Genomic DNA, 10316 nt, shown 5'->3' with positions numbered 1-10316 from the left:
GTCCAAAGATAAAGAGTAAGGAAAAGCAAATACAATTTATACTAAGCATTGATATTAAATCTAATTGAAACATTTTTTTAAGTTATATTTTATCCAATAACCAACTACTTATACTACCAAATTACTTATAAAACATCAATTAGAGATATATAAATAATCTAAACACGATAAATCAAAAATCTCATTTCGTCTCTAAGTGTAAAGGATAATTATAATCCACCGTGATATAAACAGCAAATATGCAAATTCAAACATATTGTATCTATTATAGATAAGCTCTCTTCTTATCATATTAGATAGACTTCTTAGGATAGAGTTTCAATTGTAATTTAAATTATCTCTGTAGATTAGTCAATTGTAATTTAAATTCAAATATGTAATTCTATTCTATATATACATACAGCCTACGACTCAATTGAGCAAGGCAAAACAACCATTTATATTCTTAACACTAAGATATATTCTCCCACTCCCACCAGCATTATATAGGTCCATTATAGTTAGAAAGTACAAACTCCAAGTCTCATCTTCCAATAGAGCAATAACTAATACAAAGACATACTTAGGGCAGTAAACGAGCCAAAACGCTCGACAATTTGCTCGATTAAGCTCGACCCAAACTCGCTCGTTATTGTAGAAACCTGCTCAATTAGCAAGTGATACATACTCCGCTCACTCGATTAAACTCGACAGGGGTTCGCGAGCTCGACTCATTTAAAGCTGGACTGGATCGCTAGCACGGCTCGTTAGTCCAACTCATTAGCTCGTTCATATTTCTTGTATATATATATATATATATATATATATATATATATATATACAAAATATATTAATATATTACAAAAGATAAGTTATATAAATTTAAATATGTATATTAGTAATTAAGTAGTATATGTTATATAGATTATTGGGTTAATAACTTTTTTGGTACCTGAGTTTTCACTTTTTTATTTTTTCCCCCCTGAGTTTTAAAACATGACAAATCTAGTACCCAACCTATGGGAAAAGACGGAATCACTACCTCCGTTAGGTTCCGTCAGTCCCAACTAACGGACGTCCACGTCATCGCCACATAACTACGCTATAATGGCGACATCTGTCACCTGGTTCCACATCAGCTAATAGGTTTCATCTTCCTCCTTCAAACCCGAGCTTCCTTCCTTGTCCGTTTACCCCTAAATCGCATGAGCCCTAGACCACGAGCTCCACAATCCGTTCTCTTCCTTCTCCACAATTTGTTCTCTTGCTACTCGAATTGAGCTTCGATCAGTCTCACACGTAGGTACGGTAAGGTCGAGCTCCCTTTCCTTCTGTTACCTTCCTTCTTCTTCTTCTTCAACCAGAGCTACATACCTAGTTATCTCTAAATGACCTGAACCCTAGAATCGAGCTTCAATCTGGTTTGCAGACGCACGCGTAAGGGATATCGAACTGTCTTCCATCCGTCAACCTTGAGAACTCGTACTGGAAAGCGCAGAGAAGAAAATGTCATCAAGTCGATTACGGGAATCCAAAGGAAAGGAATCTTCTCTTGGCTTGGATAAGGTATCTACTCAAACCAATCAACCAATCTTGAGCTTTAGTTTTTTCGGTGGATTCTGTACCCAAATTTCAGCTTTGCCTTTTTTTGGTGAATACTGTACCAAAATTAAGCTAGGGTTCACGCTATTTTCCTTAGGAGCTAATGAAGTCATCATCTGCATCTGGGTCTTCTTTGGTGGAATGTACTCAGACATCCTAGGTTTGTTACTGCTCGTTACCTGCACCATTGAAGACATTCTGGACTCCAGAAAACCCTGGAAGGAGATTTTGGGGTTGTGCTACCTATGATTCTAACGTGAGTAGTTTCATTGCACAATGCATATTGGTATGAAAGTTATTCCTGCATGAAGTGAGTGTAATGGTTGGATTGATATTTTGATATTTTATGTATATACAGAGAAAAGCAGCATGCCGATTTTTCAAATGGATGGACAAACCAATTTGTGACAGGGGTATGAAAGTTATTCCTACCCTGTTGGATAGGGTGAAAGAGCTGGTGAATGAAAACTGTCAATATTTGGCAATGGTGAAAGACCTTGAGACTGAATGTGATGGCTACATTGCAAGGGTAAATCAGCTAGAGAAGGGGGATGATAGACAATTGGAAATGCTTACCTACTTAGAGAAGGAGAAGGATGTGTATAGGGCAAGAGAGAAATTTCTCATGTTTGGTTTATTGTTGTCATGGTTGATGATAATAATGTTGATTGGCATTATTGCACTAAGTAAATGAGTGTTTTGTAATGTATATATTTATGCAAGTAATTAATTATAGACACTAAATGTTTTGTCAATACTGTTTCAACTTAATTTGACCAAATTATTGACATTCCAAACAGTGACCATAATTTGAGCATACCATGCATATGCATTCGAAGAAGACCAATTTGGACCATTTGGAATGTACACTGCATATTGGTCTACATTGGACCATACTCAAACAAAGCATATTGGTTTAATTTGAACCACGTCCAAATATGCCCATAAATTCGAATTAAACAAGTCCTTCCACATTGTCCATTAACCCAATCCCGACCATATCATGAACATTCCAACTAAACAAGTACTTTCACAATCTAGACCACATCATGTACATTCCAACTAAAACGTCCAAATATGCCATAAATTCCAAATAAACAAATAAGTTACAAACTTCCATTAACCCACATTGTCACAAAAACCGTAATTCCTATATGCCACATTCACAAAAAACACGCCGCATTGTCAATACAATTATGCCACAAACTACCATTAACCTACATCCAAGCGTGCTCAAAAAAATTACATCTCCATGTCACATTCCAACTACATTCCAACTACATTCCCTATTGTGTTGCCCTGAATTGTGTTAACTGTGGATGAGGTTGGTGTTGCCCCACTGGCTGTGATGCCTTAGCCTGCATCAACATAGGCAATATAATTAACACTTTGCATACAAATTCTTACTACACAAGAACCAAAACTGATGAACTCACCATTGTTTGTAGCCTAGCCGACCTTCTACTTTGTCCACTTGCAGTGGCAGTTGATTGGGGTATGTCAGTTGGATGCATTGTCTGTGAGGTACCTCCCTATCACACCATAGAATAAAAAAACATGAATATGGAAAACATTTAAAATATCAAATGTCAAACTACCTTAGAGTATTATGTAGAAACGTACCTCAGTGTCAGTGTTCAATTGTGGCTTCTTAACCTTCTTTGGGTATATCTTCCTATTTGGATTTTGTGGTCGGGTGCAACTCCTAGCGTTGTGGCCCAGCTGATTGCAGTTTTCACACCGTACATCATACCCCTTTCGACTCACCTTAACACTTTCATCAGGCTCGTTTTCATCAGCTCCTCTTCTTCTCACCTTCATCGGCCTACCTCGTTGTTTTTTGGGTAAAGGTGGCAGTGTGACTTCGTCATCATTGTTAATAGCCCAATCTTTAGGGCCAGGCATCGGCTTGATGCTATATGCATATGACTTCTTATACGTATCCATTAAGTACCAGTCACTTACATACTTTTCTGGAGTTTCCCTATTTTGGTAAATTGCACAGCAAGCATGAGGGCATGGAATCCTATTCTTTTGCCACCTACCACATCCACAGGTTCTCGATTTCAAATTGACAACCCTCCTAGCTTCATGGCTGTGGTCAACCTCAAATGTCAAGTCGTTACTCCAGTGGGAGATGTAATTCCTAGCATCTGACTCGTTCCTATCTAACTTTTTTACAATCTTAGGGCAAATAATATTGGTTGATGTTGCAGCACCATTTCTTTTTTGGCTAATCCGATTCATCAGTTGCCGCCTTATCATCTCCATGCAAGTAAGAATGGGCTGATCTCTAGCTTCAAGTACCCATGCATTGAAAGTCTCAGCTATATTGTTCAAAAGTATGTCACTGCAACTGGTCTCCCTAAAAGCATGCCTTGACCACATCTTTGGGTTCACCTTGGCAATGTATTCATGGGCTGCAGTATCCATTCCTTTTATCACTGACATGTAGTACTTGAATTGATTTTCATTTGCTGCTCAAGCTGCACCCCACAATGCATCCTTGTACGCTTTGCCCTTGTAACTCTTGTTCTTGAAGTTTGCATGCAAATGTCGAACACATAGCCTGTGTTCCACATCAGGCATCAGGTACTCTATGGCTTCCATCAGCCCCTGTGTAAGAAGATCACAATTTAATTAACATATGTAATTAGCACAATTTAATCAAGCATTCATTCAATTAAGATGTTAGGTTGTTACCTTTTGTCTGTCCGACATAAATGACCACTTGTGCTCCCTTGGATTCCCAATATCCTCCAACAAAGTGTTCAAAAACCATGTCCATGTGCCTCTACTTTCAGTCTCGCATAAAGCATATGCTATTGGGAAGATGTTATCATTCACATCCCGTGCAATGGCAGCATGCAGTTGCCCACCATGCTGACCTTTCATAAAGCAGGCATCCACACATATCATCGGCCTACATCCAGCCAAGAAACCCCGCTTACAAGCATCTAAGGAAACGTATATCCTTTTAAAGAATATCCCATTTCTTTGTATGTAAGTTGAGCTACCGGGATTCCACTGACGTAGTGCATTACAATACGCTCTCGTAAATTTGTATTGCCCATCATCTGATCTGGCTAATAACTTCAATGCCATTCGTTTGGCACGGTAGCAAGCAAGCAAAGTTAGCTCCACATTGTAATCCCTTCGAACCGCCTCTTTCAAAGCACTAGCCTTCCAATTTGGTTGATCTCTGAAGTTATCGATGTATCGGTTTGCTGCCCACTTGATTGACACTCTTTTATTGTAGTAATGACTTCCACAATTATGAACTTTTTCTAATGTCTTTATTTGAAAGTATTTTGTATTACTCTTCCATGATGCATATACTCTCCATCCACATTTTTGCTTACAATAGGCTGAAACACGCTTTTTGTCGTTATGCATGTATGTGTAATCGAAGCAATTTTGTACTGCATACAGCTGTAGTGCCTCTTTAAAGTTAGATGGGTTTGCAAATAATTGTCCCACATGTATTTCAATCTTCTCTTTCAGATCATGCAGTCCATGCCATTCCGGATACTTTCTCCTTTTTCTTTTTCTTTTACTTGTACCTTCAGCATTCTCATCAATTTCTAGGCTGAGCAGTTCAGGACTTTCCACACCCTCTTCATTCGGTTGTTTGAGTTTGCCATTTCCAGTGTGAACCTCCTTAGGAGCTGATGATGATGCTTCACCCAATGGCTTGAACCACTTCATTGCAGCCTCCCTTGCTACCCGTAGAACTTCTTCTTTTTGGGATTGACATAAGCGTCATCCTCCATTCCATCAGTATCTTCAAAATCACTAAATGGAAGAGGTGGAATATCCACTTCATCCTGCTCATATTCTTCATCTTCATCCTCACCATCTTCGTTATATCCATGACATGGAGGCTGCCTGCGTCTGGAATACCTGGTTGTGGACTGTCTGGCAGTGGACTGCTTGCGTGTGGACTGCCTGGCAGTGGACTGCTTGCGTGTGGACTGTCTGGCAGTGGACTGCTTGCGTGTGGACTGTTTGGCTGTGGACTGCATCTTCCCCTTTTTCTTCTCCCTCGAAGAAGTTTGCTCAACACTCTTTTGCTGCTTCATTTGTTTTTCTATCTCTTTGACATTTTGCTCAACCTTCTCTTTTTTGATCTCCTTTATAAGCACCTCTTCATATCCATGATTATCCTCATGATCCACAAACTCATCTACATGATAACTTATAAAACCATCTGACTTCAACAATAGCCCAACTATGTTTGTCTCCATCTTCTTCTACATTGACCATATCTGTTTTTTCTTCAACTTCTCCAACTCTATCCTTTTCACCAACTACAACTCCAACTTCACCTTCCTTTTCACCAACTACAACTCCAACTTCTTCTACAACTCCACCTTCATTTTCACCAACTTCTGTATCTCCATGATCTACAAACACATGCAAGTTTTTGGACTCGCAGTCAAACACCTTAAATATCTCTTGGCAATGATTTCTCCTTGTAAGTTCAAGAATTTCTTCATAATCATCAACCTTGTAATAGAGAGCAAGCACCTTTCCATATTGATAACCAAGGTATACTTCCACTATGGTTATAATATGTGAGTAGCTTAACACAGAAATCTCTAAACCAGGAAAAGTCATCACTTCCCCCCTACATACTTCATACGTGGTCTACAAAATGAACCATGATGGTGAATAACGAGATCAATGGATCTTGTAAGTGGTGATCCTGTGTCAACAAAATAATGGACATATGAGACACATACAGACCTACGTACCAACTCAAGCTATCATGCACATTGGCCCCCACCCACCAAACAATCTCACATTACAGCAGCAACAATAAACAAGTCTTCAAAAGCATATATAAAAGTTTTCAATAGCCCACTGACAACCAACACAACACAACACAACAACCATATATTAAAGTTTCCAATGTGAAAAAGGTGAGAACTTTCTACTTGGCTTCAAAACAGACAAAAAGTACTACACTAAGCGACAACTAAAAAAACAGGCAGCCATAAAGTGATAAGTGATTGCAACGTCTCAAACCCATATGCTATATAGTATTAAAAAAACACCCCACTGGTGGGGGATTCAGTTCAGCAAAGCAAAAGTATGCCCTATTTTATTCTCTAACTTTTTTGCAACAGTACATACCTTCACCTCTCCGATTCCGATTTCTCCGAGGTCGTCCCATTTTGCTCCTCCCGTGTAGAAGGTCTTCGCCAACGTGCTGAAATCAGGTCCAACCACGCCGCAAGGTCGATTTCCTTCCCGAAATCGCCCCAACCCAACTACCAATCCACACCCAAAATCAAACTCAAACACTCAAACTTTCGCCGATAATACTTCCAATCATAAGCCAAATTGCAATCGCAATCGAGAATCGACCCACCTAAATGGAAACCCTAGAACAAAAATTTGGGGAAAATACGGTTCTTATGAACCCTAGGCCGACGACGAACGGGAAGAATGGAGAAAAGGGGGGAAACGTCGAATTTTTTTTAACTTTTTTGTGACATTATCTAAACGACGTGGATTTTTTTTAACTTTTTTGTTTAATTATCTAAACGACGTGGATTTACCTTTTTTTTTATTTAATGGTGGACACGTGTCGACATATAACTGGCGATGACATGGACGTCCGTTAGTTGGGACTGACGGAACCTAACGGAGGTAGTGATTCCGTCTTTTCCCATAGGTTGGGTACTAGATTTGTCATGTTTTAAAACTCAGGGGGGAAAAAATAAAAAAGTGAAAACTCAGGTACCAAAAAAGTTATTAACCCTAGATTATTTAATATTTTTATGTGTATGTATTAGTTAATATGCTAACTAGTTAGTTCATAAACTAACATATTATCTAGTTAATTGATATATGCTAAGTAAATATAATTAACTATAGGTTACTCAATATTTCTAAGTAATATACATAGAAGAAGTCATGTTAAGAAGAGATTAGCATTAACATACTAGTTAGTTAATAAACTAACATATTAACTAAGTTAATATATATTAAGTTACTAACTAAGTATAATTAAGTATAGGTTACTTTGATAAATAAATTATAGGCTACTTAATATTTGTATGTATATTATATATATATATATATATATATATATATATATTACTATTAACATACTAACTTAGTCTATTGGTCAAGTCGTGCATTTTAATGCCATTCAAAGAAAACAGCCTTTTGAATGTCTCTTTTACTTTTTCTAAGTTACCTTTTCAACTCTTCTTTCATCTTTTCTATTTTCTTCACCCTTCTTCTTCCATTGTCATAATTAAGCCAACAACTATATTCTCCGCCTCCGCCTCCACCTCCAGCTTCAGTAGACTACAACTTAAACGGCTCGAACTTGGATCATTTAAAGGTCAATTAAAACGAGCTTGTCTGAAAATGTCAAAACTCCACAAGATTGTTAGCAGAAGATGCCATATATAATATTCAGTATTCACTTCCTTATCTTTAGAAAAAATTTCAGAAAATCCACAAAAACATACTCACATTAGATTTCTTATATTTAACCAAGGGTTGATACAATGTTTCTCAATGCTTTTGGTGGTTCTCTACACATTATTTTAATATAAACATTTCTCTTTTCTCTCTTTCTTTTATCTTTTTGTCTTTAATTAAGAATTGTGTTGAGATTTTGTGAAAAAAAGTGAAGGTAAGTTAGAAACTTATATTTTGTAAAAAGATAATATTTTAATTGTATGAAGAAAGGTAGGAGATCAGGATTCCCTAGAATTCTTTCAAAACTTGAGTTTTTCAAATTTTGAATCTTGATCGTCCATCCTGACCTTAAGGGCCCAAAACAATAGGCTTTTCAGTTTTTAATAATTAAAAATCAGAATGTGCTTTGACTTTAAAGTTGAAAACTGAAAAGCCTTTTGTTTTGGGCCCTTAAGTTCAGGATGTAAGGTCAAGATTCGAAATTTGAAAAACTCAAATTTTGAAAGAATTTTAGGGGATCCTGATCCGGAAAGGTAAGGGAAGCTATTGTAACATATATTTATATAGGAAAACAAAAAAAAGTAGTTTTATGCCTTAAACTTAAAGAAAATCAAGGAAAACTGCTGCTACTTCTCTTATTGAACTTTCTACTTCTAACTAGACTCCAACGATCAGCCAACTGCGTATCTTAACTTGAATTGAAGTACCTCACGTGCACATACTTCCTTCATCCAACTACTTCTCATATATTAAACGTAAACACCCACAATCTAAATCTTCCTCTCTAAAGCAAACCTGATGAAAACAAGAACACCCACAAACCAAAAACAGAAAACCCACATAAAAATCCAATCTTTAAAGCAAAACAAAAGAATACCCAAAAGGACGAGTCATGTTCAACACCAAAAAATAAAAAAATAAAAAAATAAATCTATGCTCACAACATTGCAGAAACTAGGGGAATTTGAAGCTTTTACCTTGAATTACGTTGAGTATGGCTCCATTTTGTGGATGATTCAATTAGTTTTTGCAATCCAGCTGCAGTCTAGGACATCTGGATTACTCTTGACTAATCAGCACACACAAAACTCACTTGAGCCAGGCTATACTCGCAGTTGATGCATGCAACTCTTTTGAGATTTGGAAGAGGGTAAAGATTAGTACTTTGAAGAATAGTAAACTGTATTTCTTTGGTCTATCATGTTAAAAGCAAAACAAGCATACAACCTCTTCTTTTCCTTCTGCCAACCAAAAGTCTAGTCCACCGCCACTCAAGGAAAGAACGGTCAGCTGACGCCGAGTTTCCGTTTGGGCTTTGAGGTGGCAGAGAGAGTCGGTGACAAAATAAAAAATAAAATAAAAAATTAGGGTAACTTCACTTGCACGTGAAATGAGTCAAATGACAAGTTTTTTTCCAAACACTCTTCTAATGTTTAAAAACTCTTACTTTGGTGTATTAAACTTTTGTTTCGTTTAAAATTTCACGTGTGAAATTCTTAAAATACCCTAATTTTCTATTAAAAGATATTAAAAAAAATAAAAAAATAAAAACCCCTCCTAACCCGTGGGTTCACTAGTGGATCTAACCCACTTGTCTTATGGCCCACGGGTCATATTATTATTATTTAAAAAAAAAAAAGAACTCATCATGGTGACCATTGGTCACAAGGCTGATCACGCCGCTAGTGTTTGTTAAAGGGTTTTAGTTCGATAATGTAGCAAAATTTGATTTATGTGAAAAAAAAAAAAAAAAAAAATTTAAGAATGTTTGGTATGGAATAATGAAAAAATTTTATTTTGTAGTGGTTTTTTTATTTAAATAGTAATAAAAAGTGATTACTTTATAACGCCGCCCAAATTTAAAATCCTCATTTGAAGAGATTACTCGGAACACGTGATTGCTTGCTTAGAATTAATATCCTTCTACCACTCCTTATTTGCTTTAAAAAATAAAAAAATAAAAAGTAGACGATTGATTATTAGAGAGAATTATATGGATTATTTTAAGAGAATTATATGGATTATTTCACTTTTCTTCCCTTCCCATTTTTAGAACTCGCCGACACCACCTTCTGATTCATTTTATTATTTTTATTTTATATTATTTTTTCCTTTTCCTCCCCTCAATCAACGCACCTTTGTCATCTTTATATTTCTTTTACACCCCTATCACTTCTCAATCTCCATTATTTTCTTTCCTTATTTTATAATCACAGCCTCCCTTCTTTTTATTATTTCTCCTTTTGCCTTCTTCTTTTTCCCTTCCTATTAATTTACTCCTTCTCCTTGTC

The 10316-nt window shown here is 36.6% G+C and overlaps 1 protein-coding gene across 1 annotated transcript; it reads right to left on the bottom strand.

Annotated features, from left to right (window-relative positions):
* Window positions 1-4062: 4062 nt before the first annotated feature.
* On the bottom strand, window positions 4063-5289 carry LOC132169240 (uncharacterized). Its single transcript, XM_059580307.1, has 2 exons — window positions 4285-5289; window positions 4063-4197 (listed from the first exon to the last, which is right to left on the bottom strand). The coding sequence occupies exons 1-2, from the start codon at window positions 5287-5289 to the stop codon at window positions 4063-4065; spliced, it is 1140 nt and encodes a 379-aa protein (XP_059436290.1).
* Between the last annotated feature and the right edge of the window lie 5027 nt (window positions 5290-10316).

The sequence above is a fragment of the Corylus avellana genome, chromosome ca2, assembly GCF_901000735.1.
Source record: "Corylus avellana chromosome ca2, CavTom2PMs-1.0".
NCBI classification, from domain to species: domain Eukaryota; kingdom Viridiplantae; phylum Streptophyta; class Magnoliopsida; order Fagales; family Betulaceae; genus Corylus; species Corylus avellana.
The sequence above is the reverse complement of the archived record's forward strand: the minus strand, read 5'-3'. Positions and strand labels throughout refer to the sequence as shown.